This window comes from Chlorocebus sabaeus, chromosome 7, assembly GCF_047675955.1.
Source record: "Chlorocebus sabaeus isolate Y175 chromosome 7, mChlSab1.0.hap1, whole genome shotgun sequence".
In the NCBI taxonomy this organism is placed as follows: domain Eukaryota; kingdom Metazoa; phylum Chordata; class Mammalia; order Primates; family Cercopithecidae; genus Chlorocebus; species Chlorocebus sabaeus.
Window position 1 is genome coordinate 7,653,712 of NC_132910.1, and position 20,123 is coordinate 7,673,834.

General features: G+C 32.4%; 1 protein-coding gene across 16 annotated transcripts in view; it reads right to left on the reverse strand.

Moving 5' to 3' along the window:
• ADGRL3 (adhesion G protein-coupled receptor L3) overlaps window positions 1–20,123 on the reverse strand; it is an 846,373-nt gene that overhangs the window by 552,975 nt on the left and 273,275 nt on the right. For all 16 annotated transcript variants that reach the window (XM_037989342.2, XM_037989350.2, XM_073017343.1 and 13 more), the window contains exon 3: window positions 3,389–3,616. In XM_037989342.2, coding sequence (XP_037845270.1) covers window positions 3,389–3,443 — 55 coding nt within the window. In that variant the 5' untranslated portion in view covers window positions 3,444–3,616. The remainder of the gene's footprint in view (window positions 1–3,388; window positions 3,617–20,123) is intronic.

The window sequence follows — 20,123 nt, forward strand, 5'->3', positions numbered from 1 at the left end:
TGCAATTATAGTGAATATTAAGTGAACTAAAACATCTAAAGTTTATGGCCATAAAATCAGTAGTCATCATTACTATTTTCTCTGAAAAACGGGATAGCAATTCAGATCATTACTCAGAAGAATTAATTCCCAATGATCAAGAGGGCAAAATATCTGGACATCTTAGCAGTAGCAAGGAGACATCAGCAGAGGATATGTTGGAAACAAAAGTACTTCTATAACTATGACATACATTTTAACTCAGTCATCTAAGGTTTCAAGTTATGCAATATTCTCTAAAGCCAGGATTGATGGGGACTCTAAAAATTCCTATCCTATTATATTTCAGCACTTGATCAAAGGTATATTTTTCTATTTATGAGCAAGTTAGGTTCCAAAAGGCTGCTTATAAAGCCCTTCATTCACAAGTCAGAACTGGTATCACAAAGGCAAAAGAAAAAGCCTTCTTAAAGAAGGAAGACAAAACCGACTTGTATTTTCTCAGGTGCAAAGTTTTAAAATAAAGGATAAAGTTTATCAGAAAAAAGATTCTATATTGTTTTGTCCTCTATAGTTCAAAACTCAAGATAATATTGAATAGTCCACATAAAATGGAAATGATTACTTTTTTAGCCCAGAGTATTTTACATATCAGATCAGTCTTTTACGTGTCCTATCATTATACTAGGGGTTGATTTAATACTTCTAAAAGTTACTTGGAGGTATTCTGTCTCTCTCTCTCTCTCTTTTTCTCTTTCTCTCTGTGTGTGTGTGTGTGTGTGTGTGTTTTCAATGCAGATTATCAGTCCCCAAACCAAGACCTAAGACCCAAGGCTCAGCCACATTTAGGTGTCCACTGAAATACATAGTATGTGTCAGTTTTAGGGACCAGGCATTTTAGTTCTGAAAAAGGAATCCTTCTTGCAACGTCTGTTTCTGCTATTTTTAAACTAAGTTTCTCAAACAAGGGTTATTTTAGTTTGATCTTTTAAATATGAATTGTGTGTGTGTAAATATATATGTAGATATTTTTCTTTTTTCCTTAGTATGAACATTAAATAAATCAGCTCTTACGGCTAGCTAATTCCTGGTTGTTATAATTTACTGGAACAAAAATTAACTGGAGGGATAGATTATATGATGAAGGAAATTTACATGTTCAAGCACTAAATATTTTCTGTGCACTGTGCTGTATTATTTACATATGCTATTTATTTATTCTCAAAATAACATTATAAGGGAGGTATTTTTATAAAATAAAAAGTCTAATTTAAATCACCTTTACATATATTGATATTTAGAAAAGCATTGTTTCAAGTAATGTAATTATATTTATTTTCCCACATCACAAAATGTTATATGTGCCCATGCAGAGAACGTGAATGTATCAGTATATGAATTAAGAAAATATTTTGATATTTTAGACAAGTTTGCTTAAAACAAGATGGTTGAGATGGTTGAATAAGTAGGATACTCCCATTTTACAAACATCTCTACCTTATAATAGAGTGGATTATGAGAACTAAATATGATGCATCCAGGGAACTTTAGAAGAAAACTTCAAAAGAAGTTATTTTACCCAGTATTTAGAATGACAGCAAAATGCAATTCATGTTAAAACTTAAGAACACAGGCCAGATTCAGAATTGCATGACTGATGAACTACAATGAGTTTCTGTAGTCAATTAAAAACCAAAAGTGAGCTAAAGAGGCTAAAAATTCATTTCAGCTGCTTGCTACACTATAATATTCTGAGACCTCCTAAGCAGTGGCAAATACAGCTGTGTCCTTTTTTCTTTGCTATAATTATCATCAACATATGACAGAGCGACTATATTACAACATTTTCATCTTAGGGAAAAAAATCAATGATAATTAGCCAAAAACATTAAATTGTGTAAGAGGAACTTACATATAGACTTTAATTTACCAGGTTTGAGAGAGATTCAGTGAATATTACACTAAGTTGTACAGAATATAAATGTATCGTTTATATATTAATTAATGTGATATATTTTATAAAATTTGCAAAGGTACGTCATTTCTAATCTATCATATTTGTTATAATTACAAAGATGTCTAAATGAACATTAAGTATACATGTCTATTAAGTATATTAGCATGTTTCCATAAAATCATCTTTCTTTAAAAAGTGAAAACAGACATTAATATTATTATTTTTTATGTATTTATTTATTTATTTTGACAGAGTCTCCCTCTGTCGCCCAGGCTGGAGTGCAGTGGCACGATCTCGGCTCACTGCAAGCTTCCCCTCTCTGGTTTACTCCATTCTCCTGCCTCAGCCTCCCGAGTAGCTGGGACTACAGGTGCCCGCCACCGCACTTGGCTACATTTTTTTTGTATTTTTAGTAGAGACGGGGTTTCACCATGTTAGCCAGGATGGTCTCGATATCCTGACCTCATGATCTGCCCGCCTGGGCCTCCTAAAGTGCTGGGATTACAGGCCTGAGCCACCGTGCCTGACTGTTCTTTTGTTGTTTGTTTTTTGTTTTTTTATTTGTGTTTCTGCATTACAAGGTATAGTACAAAAATAATTTCCCTTTATTGAGAGATTATAGTTTGTGTTCTGTATATTAAAGATTGTGCAGAATAGTAAATACTCAGAGAAAAAATAATTACTTGGTTGTGTAAAGCAGATATTTTTGAATAAGTAGGATTTTACTTTTAGAGTTTTCTTTCAAATGCCCAAATTTACTACATTAAAAATGTTTTTTTTAAGTATGAAACTATGCAAGCCAAAAAAATCACAATAAATGAGATAATTAATAATTCAGCTGATTTTCCAAAAGTGTGGTAAAGTCTAAAAATAAAATGCAAGTGTTCTTTTTAAAAAGCCTTTTGGTTTTAAATACATTTCAATAGGCACTTTAAGAAACACAACTGAAAACTCATAACTATTTCAGCTTAAAATACACATTACGGGCTGGGCGCGGTGGCTCACGCCTGTAATCCCAGCACTTTGGGAGGCCGAAGCGGGCAGATCACGAGGTCAGGAGATGGAGACCATCCTGGCTAACACGGTGAAACCCCATCTCTACTAAAAATACAAAAACAAAATTAGCCAGGTGTGGTGGTGGGCGCCTGTAGTCCCAGCTATTCAGGTGGCTGAGGCAGGAGAATGGTGTGAACCCGGGAGGCGGAGCTTGCACTGAGCCGAGATCGTGCCACTGCACTCGAGCCTGGGTGGCAGTGTGAGACTCCGATTCAAATAAATAAATAAATAAATAAATAAATAAATACACATTATGTTCTTTTATTTTAACTTACTCATACTAACATATGGTAAGGAAAACTACAAAGTAATCTCAGAGCAAAGATCCTAAGGAAGTGTCTAGTATGAATAAGTGAGAAAACGTTAAGCATTACACAAAAATCTGAAAAATCTTACCATGAATTATTGGAGCTAAAAGCATCATGAAAATTAGTAGCTGCGATGGCCACATGGCTGTCCACTCAGGTATGGAGTATTCCTCAAGAATGACTGTTCAAATGTGAAACAAAATACGTGTATTTCTAGTTCCTCTTCTGTATTCCGAAACTGATGAATTTTCTTTAAATTAAAAATAAAAAGAATAATTCTTCCGAAACAGAAACACCAATATCCCAAATCTGAAACCTGCAAAAAAGAAAAAAAAAAAAAAGGGGGGGGAGGGGTTATTGTATAAAATAAGTAATCCAAAGACATTATTTATACAATGCATATATTACCATCATGTTTATATCCTGGCCTCAGATCTTAGTGAAATAAACAATTCAGTCTCTACTGAACAAATTAACTTAAATATAATGATTTTTATTTTATTTTATTTTTGAGATGGAGTCTTGCTCTGTCACCCAGGCTGGAGTGCAGTGGCGCGATCTAGGCTCACTGCAAGCTCCGCCTCCCGGGTTCACGCCATTCTCCTGCCTCAGGCTCCTGAGTAGCTGGGACTACAGGCGCCCGCCACCTCGCCCGGCTAATATTTTGTATGTTTTTAGTAAAAGACTGGGTTTCACCGTGTTAGCCAGGATGGCCTCTATCTCCTGACCTTGTGATCCGCCCGCCTCGGCCTCCCAAAGTGCTGGGATGACAGGCTTGAGCCACTGCACCCGGCCTTTTTTTTTGTTTTTTTTTTTTTGAGATGGAGTTTCGCTCTTTTTGCCCAGGCTGGAGCGCAATGGCGAGATCTCGGCTCACCATAACCTCAGCCTCCCAGGTTCAAGTGATTCTCCTGCCTCAGCCTCCTGAGTAACTCCACCCCGGCTAATTTTGTATTTTTAGCAGAGACAGGGTTTCTCCATGTTGGTCAGGCTGGTCTTGAACTCCCAGTCTCAAGTGATCCACCCACCTCGGCCTCCCAAAGTGCAGAGATTACAGGAGTGAGCCACTGCTCCTGACTAAATATATATATATATATATATATATATATGGATTTAGGGCTTACTTTGTGTAAGCTTTTACCACAGTATAATTTCACCAACATTAGAACAGTAAAATATTTCATTCATCATTGTCACCATAAATAAGTTTAAAAGAAAAGGTAAATATATGAGTCTTACTTTCATCTCAGGCTGCAATATTCATTCAGAAATTATTCTACATATTAACTACATTACTTTTCTAAACATCTCCGTAAATCTGTGAACATCATGGATTTATGTTTACAAAAGATGCTACTCTTTTTGTTTGAATGTCAAAAGCTTCAGTACTGAAAATCAAGGCAAAGTATTACCTCAATAACAATGTATGATGATTAAAAATAGATTATTATGCCTAAAATTTCATTTTCATTTAAGTTTCATTTATGTTATTCTAAATAGCTTATTTTAAACAGTAAGCATATAGATACAAACTAAATTAAAATGCAGCTTTAACATAATTCATTCAACAGAGGTTAATTGAATGCTCACTAAAATACAAAGCAGTGGTCCAGAAACATGGAATAGAATATTGAAGAAAACATGAAACCTATTCCCCAGGATTGTACAATTCAAGATGAGGAATCTTGCTGAGAGGTGTCAAACATTAATAACTTTACGCACTGAAAAAGAAACTTTATTGATCCAAAGTAGTGTAGTTGCCTCCTCTTAAAGTCTTCACAGATTTATCTTAGGAAATCAAAATACTAAGGGAACATAATCCAAATCCTGAAGACACCGTCTTTTACAGTCAGCACCTGTCAAATTGATCAATCAAGCACAAATTGGGCCGGCCTTCCTTCCTTCCTTCCTTCCTTCCTTCCTTCCTTCCTTCTTTCCTTCCTTCTTTCCTTCCTTCCTTCCTTCCTTCCTTCCTTCCTTCCTTCCTTCCTTCCTTCCTTCCTTTTTTCTTTCATTCTTTCTGTCTTTCTTTTTTTTTTTTTTTTGTCCTGGAGATTGATACATATTTTCAATAATTTCAGACTTTTAGAATTAAATTTAAAAATCTTCTGAAAAGGGATATTCAAAATTGTTTACTGAGGAAAGTATTAATATGCTTCATTCTGTCAAAATAAAAACCAAAGTCTTTAAGAAAAGGCAAAATTACACAAATTAATCAGATGTTTTGATATTGTTATTTACGGCATGGTAGTTAAGAGCACAGATTCTGGAGCCAGACAACCTGATCTCAACTACTGTTCTACTACGTTGGGCAAGTCATTTAACTACATAGCATCTCAATTTTCCTGTTGACGGTCATTTACTATAGCATTTCCATTTTTCTATCTATGTCATGGGTAGGGTGACATTACTTAATTCATATGGTTCTATGAACATTAAATGAGTTAAAATTTGTAATTTTTAATTACATAAAATACAGAATAATAGCCAAGAACAGGGCTGGCATGTGGTAGGTGCTATAGCATTGGCAATTATTTTGTCCTACACATCCTTTCAATGTGAATCCATAAGAAGCAAGATCATTTGATAATTTAACTAAAAAAAAATTTATTTATTACTATTGTATACATAGGCTCCTACAGTACTAAATATGGACACAATAGATATAAAGAGTTTTCTCTTCAATTTCATTGATATTATGGGAAACAAAGCTCATTCTAGATAATCTCATAACATTTTACCTTTACAAACAGAGAAAGCATTGACAAGAAATTAAATATATGGCTGAGATAAAACAGAGACTAAGTGAAAACGAATCATGCACAACATTTTCATTTTGTTTTCTCTTACGCAACTCTGACTCACAAGAAAACCTGAAAATCCATTCTCAAATGTCATAAGTGTATAACTCAGAAAAGAAATTTCGAAAGCGATTGCTAATTTAAAATTACATTATTTAACATGCACAAAATAACTGACAGCTACTTGAAGAGGGATATTTAAGTTGACAGATAATTGACAGATTCATGAACAAGATCACAATGCTCTATCCTAGCAAACCTCAACATTCTATTTCTGTGTCTTTTTTGCCTTCCTCTGTGACCATGGAGTATACAAGAGTCAAAAGTTGTTATCAGGAGATATACGTATACACACACATACACATACAAACGCATACACACAAATAGAAGGTAAATATATATATAGCATTTCATTACTAGAAGAAATTATGAGCTGCCATCTAGATGAATTATTTATTCATTCTCTCAAACACATAATACTAAATTTCTACCACAGTAGATTTTACAGAAAATGCAAATCAGTAGAACAGTTTTTCTCACAACCCATACTGTAGTGGGGGAAAAACAAAAACAAAAACAGGACACAGTAAAGTAAATGAAGTCACAAGATAGAGAAGAATTAATCTTCCTTTAAGTACTTACCACATTTTATACATTGTGCTAGATATTACACAAATTTCCTAATATAATTATTCATACAAATATATAAAGCAGATAACATTGTTCCATGTTTACTGAGAAGGAAAATCAGACACGTTATGTGTCTAGAATTTCAAGCCAAATTGACTTCAACATTAGTGCTCTTTCCTCTATGGCACAAATAAACAAGAAAATAAATGAAAATAATTAGGAACATTAATTGTGCAAAGGAAGGGTACAACATGGGATTTCCAAAGAAGACTTAGGCCTTGCTTAAATGAAACATTATTTGATTGTGAAGACTGGAGAACCCGGAACAGTATGGATGCAAGAGGCAGGCAGGAAAGCATGCGGAGAAGAGAGGACAAAGAACACACAAAGGGTGGTGCTTTTCAGGACACCACCCTAATTACAGTGCCGCATCTGTCGGAGGAGGAGAGAAAATTATTTCCATAGTGAAGGATGAGTATTACTATTGTTAACTTTGGCTTCAATTACAACCAGAATCATTTATTTCATATGATACCTATTTTACAATGTTGAAACAATGGGTGAAAGTTATTTTATAGAAAGAATAAGGAAGTACATACCTATTAGTTATTAATAATGATTTCTTTTGAGGTATTGCAGCAGGACAAAGAGCCATCTCTACTCAGACATTTGACATTTGATTTAGGCATAGGGATTTGTTTTCATAATTATAATGTAAATAGAGGTGGGAAATGGAATTTATAAGAATAAAAACTATTGTTTGAGGAGGGTCACATGTTCTCACACTCCAGCCTCACCACCTGCCTCTCTCTTACTCACAACTCCAATACTGTGCTAATTAGGGGACATATATAATAAACTTGCAATAATTATACAATATAAGTTTTAATAGCTAATAGATTTCTCATAACCTACAGAAATATATATCACCACTCTGAATTATAGCAGTTTTTTAAAAGAAAACTTCTTATGATGATTTTTCCATTGAAATGTTGTCATTAACTTCACCAAACAAATTTCTTTTCTTATAAAAATCTTGGTGGTTACCTGTCTTCAAACAAAACTAAGTTCACTGTTCTTCATAGTATCTAGAATTTAAAAGTGAAGTTGATTAAAATGACCTAATTCACATCATTAATGTTTAGGTTTAGAATTTTAAAGTTGTGTTATTTGATACTAGTTCCACTGAAAGTTAGAAAAGAATACAGTATGGAAAGAAATTCTACAAAAAGCTTAAATAACTAAAGTCTTCCCTCACTAACTACTTGGAAACTTCCTTATTTATTAACTATGCTACTTTTTATTCAAATCTAACACAGCTATACTCTAAAAGAATTTGAATTTTTTTTTGTTATTCCTTTCAACAAAAGTAAGTCTTCTAAACGGGAGACATTGATTTTACTTTCTGGAAACTTTCATCTTGAATTCTAGTGTCATAATTGTTTCCCCAGTTTAATTTTTTAATATTATTTTCTTTTCAAATCATGCTAAAAATTTATATTTCTATCTTATATTAGCTTCCTTTCTATACACCAACCAGAGGTTAACATTACAGTCTCAAAACTGCTTATCTTGGGAATGTGTTAGCTACTCTTAAGTCACATTTCTGTAAGATAATTTACTCTCAAATATTCCCCAAAGTATACTGCATATTATTGTACCTTTCCCATCATAATACCATGGACAAGAAACTATATTTTCTTTATAAATGTTTAAATTTCCCCAACTCTTAACTTTTCACTTGTTATACATTCTAACTACAAATTCTACTTCAATATTGACTTTACAGATTTTTATTAATCCATGCCTTATTTTGCATATTTACTTGTATTTGTCATATACTTTTTGGAGGCCATTATTTTCTGACATGTTTGGCACATACAAAATATAAAAAATGCCATTTGGCATTATTGTAATGGTGAATTGGTATATAGCCTAATTTCTAATTGTAATATAGGAGTTTCCCATTAAGCATGTTTTGTTTTGTTTTGTTTTGTTTTGTTTCCTTGTTCCATAGAGGGAAATTATAGCTATGACCTTACAATTTTAGGAGCGTTCAGAATTATCACTTGGGTGTTATCTATATTCTTCCAGGGTTAGTACATGGACTTTAAAATTTGAAAAATTTAAAACCATTTTGATTTAAAAATCAAAACAAGCCATCTCCATAAATTACCTTTTTAATGATATAAAATTAATTTATAGCAACGTGGTATAAAATTGTATCTAGGTATAATTTGGCACCTTGATAAAATGGTAAAAATAATATGACATTGACATATGAAGAAAAGAAATAAGGGCAGGCATGGTGTCTCCTGCCTGTAATCCCAACACTTTGATATACCAGGGTGGGAGGATTGCTTGAGGCCAAGAGTTCAAGATCAGCCTGGTCAACAAAGCAACACCCTGTGTCTACAAAAATAGTAAAAAAGAAGTGATACAAATTTCAAAGAAGAATAACCCAGTTGTTTTATTTAATCATTTGTCACTTCATTAACAAGTAAAGAAAATATCTGATATTAGAGCAACAAAGTAATTGTGATTTGTGTGCACATAGCTCTCTACCTTTGTAAATAAGATCTGTCCAAAGTAACCAAAGATAGCCAAGCATTTCTTAGAAATTTAATTTAGTAAATTAAACTTAGTAAAACTAGAAAATATATTTCAACTAGAATAATTATGTATAAATGCTTAGGTGAGGAACTTAAATGCTTATTATTCAATTTAAGATTCCATTATTTTCCAATATTGCAGCATCATAGGCACATTACAGCAATGCTTCATAATCCATGCCCTACGAAGTGACAGATGACATCTCTCACAATAAACAAACTTTCCAAAAGTGATTCTACATGGAAGACTCCCTCTGATGTGAACAAGAGCTCTATGATACAATTAACCCAGGGGAAAAGAGTAGGACAGCAAGAAGAAAAATTACCTGACTATAACACAGGTTCTTTCCATCACCATCCTATCAAATGTTAATATATTTGGTATGATCATCATCGGGCAAAAGCAAAATGGGTTTTAAAGGAGTTTGAAGTCAGTAAAATATATTATGTTTTGTAAATTTTAGCTATAATTTACAATGTCTGAAACCTACACATATGCTTCTCCTTTAAGGTTTTCTTGTTTTCTTGAAAAATTATATGTATTGTTTCTCAATTTACAGAATGCATGTGAATATACTATGGAACTGTAAAGCATCATTAGTTTGGGTCCTCACATTATTCATAGAGTTTCTACTGAAAATTTGACTCTGAAAACCAAGGCACTTACAGTAAGATTCAAGGATCTTTTGTTTTTTTTTTCAATATTTAGGGGGTCAAATAACCTTGTATTAAATAAGTATAAAGAAAGCATTTAACCATTGAGTTTAGTTAGCAGCAACAATGAGTTAAATGAATACTTTCTTAAATAGTGCTAACTCCCTTTGGAAATTCATAGAGGACAAACTTTCAATCACCTTCTTTAATATTTTCAAGAAACATTTAATTCAACAAATTTACATGTGTGTTTCTTTGTTAATTTATTACAAGTATGCACTGTGTTTGGTCATGGGGATGTGTTAAGATATACAAGGCATAATTCCTGCATTAAAGAAGAAGGAGGAAGAACCAATGAAAGAGAAGGAAACAATAAGGAAGAGAAGGAAACAATGAGGAAGATAAGGAAGATGAAATAATGCAGTAAATACAAGTGGTAAAATATAAATCCAAATTTGGTAAAGAAGAAGAGTTGAAAAAAACAGAGGAGATAACACACCTTGAAAGATCTGGAAGACCTGTGAGAGTGGTAACTGTGCTACAATTTGAAGAATGGCTAAGATCTCACTTAACAGTAGGTGGAGGAAGAACGTTTTGGATTTAGAGTTGCTATGGTAAAGGTAAAGAGGTGGTAAAATACAGCGTGTTGCAGAACTGCAAGTCATCTGGTTTCTCAGGAAGAAGTCAGGAGCCATAGACAGTAATAGGAAGGATCTATTAGGGTGGAATAGGAAATATTTTGAAGACTATACCAAGGAATATAAATTCAATTTGATTGGTTTCAAATCATGAAATTTATAACAGTTAAAGACACAAAATATATCAACACAACACATATAAATTATCTCAAGTATTGTCTTTTAAGAATGGGACTAAATATTTATAGCAAATATATCCCCAAAACTGTTATAGTCCTCTACATTGCTCCTAAATATTCAAACATTTTGTTGTGAATTCAATTTTTTAAATGATCTTTGGTTTGATATGAGGAGCCTGAGTCAATAGAAGTGTTTAATGAATCATTATATTAATAAACTATTATTCAGAGAGTGACATCACAGAAAAAATGCAGCTTTTGCATTTTTTAGTATAATACTTTTGTCACAGTCCCAAATCTGCATAACACTGCTTAGCAGTCATTATGCTATTTGAGATCAAATATTGATTCCAGATAATTACAGCACTTTTAGATAGAATGGTATTCTTCTGCATCTGGCACCAATGACTTATCTGGATAGATGTGTATTTTATAACATATTCAAGTCAAACACAACTTGGAAGAAATTTCATCTATAGTAAATATGTATTTACCTTGACCTAGAACTGAATGTAGCCATATTTGCCTAGTCCTTCATATCTGTACAGATTTTTTTAAAAAAACTAAGCTACTGTTTTCAAGTATAAAACATCAAAAAATCTGGGCCATGAGGAGCAGCATGAATAGAGGACATAATATGAGCTTTGGAGTGTGAAAAGGACAGTTTTAAGTTCTTTCTCTTCAAGTTGTGAGCTGTATGACATAAGCAGATTATTTAAATTTTCTATACCCTAATGTTCACATCTGAATTTTATACTTATTTTACCAGGTGGTTTAAGGCTTAAATAAAGGTAATATATATAAGAAGCTATAAAGTTTCCTGGCAAGAGTAGGCATTCGATCAATGAGAAAAATTCTTGTTCTCATTTAGTGAAGGATTTATATTTAAAAGTGGGGTTATAAATGGTAAATTAGATTGCATTTAGTGGTAAGCGGGATAGAAGAACATTCAATAAAAGATTGTGAGTGGTCAAGTAGAAAAGGGGATAGAATCAGAAGGTCCATAGTAAATACCATGCTTTTAGAAGATTAAATTGGTCATGGTATATAGGAGAAAATGGAGAGAAAAGAAAAATACCTTAGGCAATCAGTGTCAGTAACAATATTTGCCAGAGTTAGTATGGTGGGAGTTCACAATGACCTATTAAGTCCAGCATGTGATTTAAATTAATGTATTATTTGAAGAACGTCAAGTCAACAATTTTTCAAATTGTAGAAATATCACTGCTATGTCTTGTCAGTGTGGAAGTAAACATAAGTCATGAGGGAAAACAGAAGGGAAAAAAACATAGGATGGGCACAGAAGATACAGTAAAAAGTTGAATCAAATTGGGAGTAGGGAGAGTAGTTCAGTTATAAAGTGACACTTTCACTACAACTTTGAGTCATGCCTCCATTCTTCCCTCATTTCTTCCCTGCAATCCCCTACATAAGTTTCAGAGAGATCAGAGCAAGAAAGACTTATTTCTCTTCAGTGAATTTTATGGTTAACCTTAATTTTAAGGTTACCTAAAACATGTTTCAAGCTAAATCTCAACACATCATCTGAAACACTGGCAAATAATATTTATTTTTTTCTTGCTGAAGTAAAAAAGGCACATCCCCTTATAATTATATTTTAAATATTATAACTTGATGCTAAGTTAGAAGACAAGTAATTTCTCTAGGGTAATTTTAATAAGAAACTTTTCTAGCATAAAAGTTTCATTTAATTGTCTCTCAGTGTTGTGATTTAATAAATGTCTGTTAATGTCTAGAAACAAATTTATATTTAATGAACATTGCTATTTTTTGGCTATAGAGCAGTACATCTATTATCCAGGAAACAGATTAACGTTTGACACAGGATCACTTTCTTATGAAGTGCCCTTGAGTTAACATATTTTCTGAGATCCCATAAGGCATTTGATTGGAGAACATTTCCAATAGGCTTTGATAATATTTGTCTATATTGATATGTTCAAATGGAAATAAAATCAGTGAGTTTTAAACTAAAGGTGTATATAAATAATTATGTTAAAATCAATTAATTTGGAAAACACTTGCTTGACTACCCAATAATTAAAAGCAAAACATAGATCTCATGTTCTTTCCATGGGTACAATTGGTAAAATAGAACCTTTGCTCTTTAAAAATAAAATCACTCATAAAATCTCAAATATTCATAATAATTAGTTGTGAAAAACAAATCTAAATGAACACAGCTATAATTTTAAAATATATTTAAAAAATTAACAACTATTTACAATATGTCATTTATGATAACAATCAAGGATTAATTTTTATGATTCCAAGTCCAGTAGAAATCAAGAAGGGCAAGTAAGTTACACTTAAAACCTTCAGAACGTAATAGGTATCTATCTGAAAGTAAATAAATCCATTTCAAACAGGAATGTATGAATTTATTCCAAAATCTACAGAAAACCAAGAAAAATAATCATCTTCCTCATAATAACTACTAACATTTATTAAGCCCTTACTACTATGCCAAATACTGTTCTGAAAGCCTCCCATGTATTAACTCATTTAATTGCTTCTAACTATGAACATTATTGTTAATCGTATAATAACTCCATAAGAAAGGGGCTATTTTATTCCTAATTGGTAAATGAGGAAACCGAGGGATGGAGAGTTAAAGAACTTGTTGAGGCCACATAGTTAAAATTAATCAAGCCCAGATTTGCATCTAAGCAGTCTAAACCCAAGGGTTGTGTTTTCAGTCTTTAGATTCTACTACTTCTCATCACCTATACTGACTACAGAATTTATAGCATATCTTATGTAAAGGAGCTTATGTGAGGAGCTTTCAGCTAGGTGTGATTAGTCTTTAACTTGTGGGATGAACGGAGTGAGGTGAAGACCTAGAATATAGCTATAACCTGAAATATTAAAACAAACTTTAGCCTGCAAGAAGCATGCCATAAACAGAAGACCCTCAATATCTTCACTCTGAATAATTTTTATCTGGCATTAAATATGTTTTTGACACATCTAAAGAGATAGCAATAACCCATTTTACTCATGCATATATTGGGTAAATGAAGGGCAACATCACAGATTTCATTAGGAGAGTAACCAAGAATCATGATCTTCCACGTTCTCAGAAGGCAAGTCAGTGCTTTTTAAGTTACAACAAAAGTTGAAAACAATCAGAAAAAAAAAAGAAAGGTACTTCCCAAATAAAAGTTTTTAAAATATTTCAAAATACATCAATATAATTTCAATCAGTAAGAGTGTTTAATTCTGTTATTAATTTTCCTAAAAAGGGAACTGAGATTATTCTGAATATTACTGAGAATAACCATTTATATCTTCGAAGCTGAATTAGTTGTGACTTTCTCATACTAATTCTAACTCAAAGATGAAACTTGGTATACGATAGGTCAACATATCCTCAAATATTTCTAATATTTACTGCATTTTTACTATCTTAGAGCCTTTATGATTAGGATAGACTAATAAGCCTATACCCATGGCAACTGAATAAATAAAATCACCTGAGTAGTTCATGATTGATAATCGTGACAATATATTGTACCTAGTGACAATGTGTGTTATAAATGGAATTCCAGGATTTGATTTAAATATCAAATCAATGTCATCCTTATCCTGTGAAATTCAAAAATCATTATCAATGCAACTGGCACTATAGTCAAGTTTGGTTAAAAAAAAAATTCCATAGCTGAGAATAATGAGCTTTAAATATCTTCTTAAATAATCCAAATCATATGAAGCTACAGTATGCATTTCAGGGTCTAAACTAGGAAACAACATCTCATTTCTTAACACTGTTTCTCTGAAAACAATGGCAGTTCCTAAATAACTGACTTAAAAATAAAGCCTAGAATAGAGAAGTTGTAAGAATTGAGGTCGTAAAGTCAAATTCATCCTATTCCAACTCCTTCCAGTGGATAAGAAAAAAATACACATCTACTTACACTTTCTTTGAACACTTTCCAAGACAAAGAGGAATGCAGGGGAAGGTATATCTCATCATGAGCTAGGTTAACATAACATCGTTTCACTGATGTTTGGTTATCATGAGGGTCAGTCCCATGTATCTCTTTCACATGGACAATTTGAGTTTAAAACCCTTGATATTCACATTTTTAAAAATTTCAATATTTTTTTCAAAAGGGGCTTAAACAGTAATGAGAAAAGATTACTGTAAAATAATGGAAATAAATACATGTATAGCAGAAAAATTAACACATTTAAAATAATTATTTACATTAAAAGGATAGCTGTATAATAAGTCTTAAATTGTTCTTGAGATTATGAAAGAAATGTACTCTCTTGCAACTCACAAAATATCGCAATATAATTTTCCCATATTTCATTATCAGTAGTGTATCAGTAGCAACCAGGCAAGAGAGAAAATACACATGTTTTTGAAATTATCTCATCTCAGTACAGCACACCTAGATGGGTCTCAAATTAAACACCTTTCTTAATGGCCCATTATGGAATATCAGTGCCTAAGATACCCAAAGGGAGGCAGGGACGATTACTGCCAAGGGAGAGTTTCTAAGGTTGTGCTAGGTGATGCAGTATTTCTGCTATAACTTTAGCCTGATTGAGAATTTATTTAAATACATATTTATCATTTTAAAATCAATAGCTAACATAGTAAGTTTACAAAGACATATTTTGAAAATATAAATTCAACAACACTTTTTTTTTACAGTAATGGTTTGATAATTTGCATTTATACGCAGCTACCAAATTATGTAATAGGTCGTTTTACAAAAGCTAACTTTTAAAACAGATGATTGAGCCACAAAGTATAATCTCCATGGGGAAGAATATAATACTGAAAGTAATTTTAATCCTTGAAGTTCTTCATAATTATATATAATTATTGAATTATTCAATTATAAGAACCCTTAAAATAAATACAACTTAGTAGAATAAGATAATAACAATAATAACATCTTTTTTTGAAGGGTTTTTAATAGGTGCCAACATACTGATAACATTATTTCATTTCATTCTAACTATGGTAATGTTTAATATTTGGCTCCACCTAGAAATAAAGTAAGGGAACACAGATTGACTGTGATGGAAAATCTATCAGAAACAACCGAGCTGGCAGATTATTAAAAATATGATATCTAATACCCTTAAGCTAACATTTTATTTACATCTTCGCAAAATTGACTTCACAGTGATGACCAATAAAGCAGTGATGACCTAACTAAGGAAAGGATTAGATAGAGATATTGACATGCCAAGTTCCAGGATAAGGAAGACTGCTTTGCAGTCAAAAATATCTCCTCAGTTTTTAGGATTTTAATTGGTAGTCAAAATAGAAACTTGGTAGGCAAAATGGAAATAGATCCAACAAATGGAATGGATACATTTGTTCCACTCATCTCGCTTAGTCCTATCAGTGTAGAAATTGAACTGGAGCAGCATTAGACAAACTATAAAGCACCATACCATGTCCCAGGTGTCACTTAGCAAAAGGTTGTGAGAAAACAGTAAGTCAAGAAAAACAGGGGGTGAGGGGAGAATTTCCAAGTGGTAGGATCTAAGTAGAAAAGGAATCACTGGACTAATTTGGCTAATATCTTTAAATACATGAGCAGAACGTATTTAATGTATTTAAATATATGAGCAGAATATATTATAAGTTAGGTCCTGTTTAGATGCCTATAATTAAAGAACTTTATAACAGAACACATTATACTTAGTCATTATTGTACTCTTACTAATTCATATATATTATATATTTATATAAATGTACATATAACTAGTTATGATAGCATACAGATTTTAATTATGACATTCATTCATGTATTTATAAAATAAATATTGGAACTCGAAATTTCATAATTTCTTTTTTTTTTTTTTGACGGAGTTTTGCTCTTGCTACCCAGGTGGGAGTGCAGTGGCATGATCTCGGCTCACAGCAACCATCGCCTCCTGAGTTCAAGCATTACCCTGCCTCAGCCTCCTGAGTAGCTGAGATTACAGGCCTGCGCCACCATGCCCAGCTAATTTTGTATTTTTAGTAGACATGGGGTTTCTCCATGTTGGTCAGGGTGGTCTCGAACTCTCGACCTCTGGTGATCTGCCCGCCTCGGCCTCCCAAAATGCTGGGATTACAGGCGTGAGCCACTGCGCCAGGCCTATAATTTTCTTTAATAACATAGCACAACAAGAGAATGTCTATGAATGCATAATTCAGTGCTATCATTATTTAATTGCTATGGATATACATTTTGTATACTTTGGTATATTTTATAATGGTAAAATCAATGGCACCATAAAGTAAATATGTCAAGCACTTATTTTTAAAATTATACTGAATGACTCCTAAAGATGTCTATACAAATAATATTATAAATTTTATGATGTAGAGAGATAATTAAATCAAACAAATATAGTATCTTTAACTAAGACAATAGGAAAACCCCAAAGAGGATTTGGTTAGTGGAAGAACAGCACTTGAAAAAGAACATCCTCATTAAGAAATGTGAAAGTTATGAAGAGGTAAATACAAAAGTGGACAGACATATCTCACTTAGAGTTCTTTAAACTGCATACTCTGGGAGTCTATGCTATTCACAGCACCTCAAATTTGGAAATTTCAATGAACTCACCCCAGTGATTTGAGTCAGATAGTATTATACAAGGTAATTATTTTTATTTCCCATTAGGTTGCAAGATATATTATATAATTATCTCCAAGTTACATTTGAGTTAATTTAGGCCAAGCAGCAACCCATTCTAGAGACCATACACCTGATATACAGAAAACTTGCAAAATAGCAGGATAAAAGTGACTTTCCAAAACTATTTTGACAAAGACTACTTTTAAATATAAAAGCCTGTAGAAAACTTTTTAATACTATTTTATTTTCTTAATAATTAAAACATTTCCTAAAATGGTTTAAAGGCTCCTATTTTCATTTAAAGATACTGCCACTTTGATCCCTGTAAAAAGTCTTTTCTATCTTGGGTAAAACATCTTTGAGTTATGTAGCTTAAAAAATACATTGACGTTTCAGTAAATAAATCATTTCTTTGTTCAGTCTTTTCTCGTCAGAATGGTGATTCACAAGGACAATTCAGGAGCACCTAGGTTCCAGAGTAACCCAAATTGGCAAATTGTACAGAAAGATATATAGTGTCACTGTTTAATACTTGGCTCCAGCTAGAAATAAAGTAAGGGAACACAGATTGACTGTGATGGAAAATCCATCAGAAATAACCAAGCTGGTAGATTATTAAAAATATGATATCTGAATACTTTTAAGCTAATATTTTACTTAAATCTTCTCAAAATTAATTTCACAGTGATGACTGATGAAGCAGATAATTTTTTACAATGAAAAGTGTTGAAGCAACTTGAGATTAAAGCACTGTTTAATTCAATAACTACATTTGTGCCAATTTTTTGAGAGTTAAAAATTGTGTGAGAGTAATTATAAATCTTTCATTTATCTGTTTTAGAATCAAAGGTTATCTCTGCTTTCTTGTTTTGGCTCTTCTAGCATGTCTGTGATTGTTAAAACAAGACACAGTTTTGACAGCTAACCCCCAAATTATTTTCTTCTTTCTTTTTGGACATTGATTTATTTTTTAGTGATATTTTAGGTGTTTTCTGAAATATCTCAACACAATAGCATTCAGAAAGAAAACATATTTTTGCTTTTATGAAGATTTATCTTAGTAATTTTTTCAAAATGCTATGTATGAAAAATGACAGTCTAATCACAAAGTTTACATCTTTTTTTTTTTCTAAAAATGTTAAAATAAAGGAAAGATAATTACTTTTTTCTGTGAAAGAGTAAGAAGATTATTTAATCAACTAAATAAAATAGTGGCCTTGTGAACACAGTTCCTTCTCTCTTTTTTCTCCATGGTATATCTTATTTTATCATTATTAAAATGTATATTCTAATATGTGATTTTAAAATAAAACATGGATATACCATCTTTCAAACTTCCATATGGTCTTGACACACACACACACAAAAACACTCATTAATATATAAAATCCCAATTCCTTCCTAACATTAAGGTTTCCATGGATTAATTTTATTTTATGAGCTTTGGAGTTCATAAAATAAAATTTCACCATTTGTCAAGAGTGCGTTTTTTTTTGTTGTTGTTTTTTGTTTTTTGTTTTTTGTTTTTTTTTATCTTAACAAACTGCGGTGGTTTTGTCCACATGAAGGACATGTACATATATGGTGGCTCTTTTTGGCCTTTTAGAGTTGAATAATTTTGAGGTCCATCTTCCTATAAAGAGGCTGAGAAAACCAAGCCCTAAATATTGGCATCCTCAGATATCACACACTATTTACAGAAAACCATCCTGACTTTCTTTTCTCTTCTTTGTCTTTTGCTTTTTATTCTTTTCTATATTCACTGCATGAATAAAAGTTTGTAATCACTTGGTAATTTTAGCAAGAATGAAGAAATGCATGAAATTCTTTAATTTGATTGAATCCTATCATTGAGCTTAATTAGGTCATTGTATTAATTAGGTCATTGCAATTATATAATTTCAAACCCTGGCTGTCTGTGTTCATGACCACGGCCAACATATTACTAAGGGTGTGTTAAGCACATTTTAATATTTCTATATTTAAGATATCAATGTTGATTATTGTAAACTGTTCAGCAAATATCAATGTCTTTTACAGTGGTTGGCTGTGGCTTGAAAATAAGAATTCTGGATTTTATCTGCATTTCTCTGATGTTGAGCACCATTTCATATACTTGTTGACCATTTGCATGTCTTCTTTAGAAAAAATGTCTATTTAGGTCCTTTGCTCTTTTTTATTTTATTTATTTATTTATTTATTTATTTATTTATTTATTTATTTTTTGAGAAAGAGTCTTGCTCTGTCACCCAGACTGGAGTGTAGTGGCACGATCTCTGCTCATGGCATCCTCTGCCTCCTGAGTTCAAGAGATTCTCGTGCCTCAGTCTCCCGAGTAGTTGGGATTACAGGCACCCGCCACCACGCCAAGCTAGTTTTTGTATTTTTAGTAGAGACAGTGTTTCACTATGTTGGTCAGGCTGGTCTTCAACTCCTGACCTCAGGTGATCTGCCTGCCTCAGCCTCCCAAACTGCTGTAGTTACAGACGTGAGCCACCATGCCACCTTTGCTCATTTTTAAACTGTTATTTAATTTTTTTTTGCTATGGAATTTTAAGAGTTCCTTACATATTTTGAATATTAACAAACTGATACAGAAAATGTGGTATATTTAGACAATAAAATATTATTCAGCCTTAAATTTGAAGGAACTATTGCTATTTGAAACAATATGAATGAACCCGGAGGG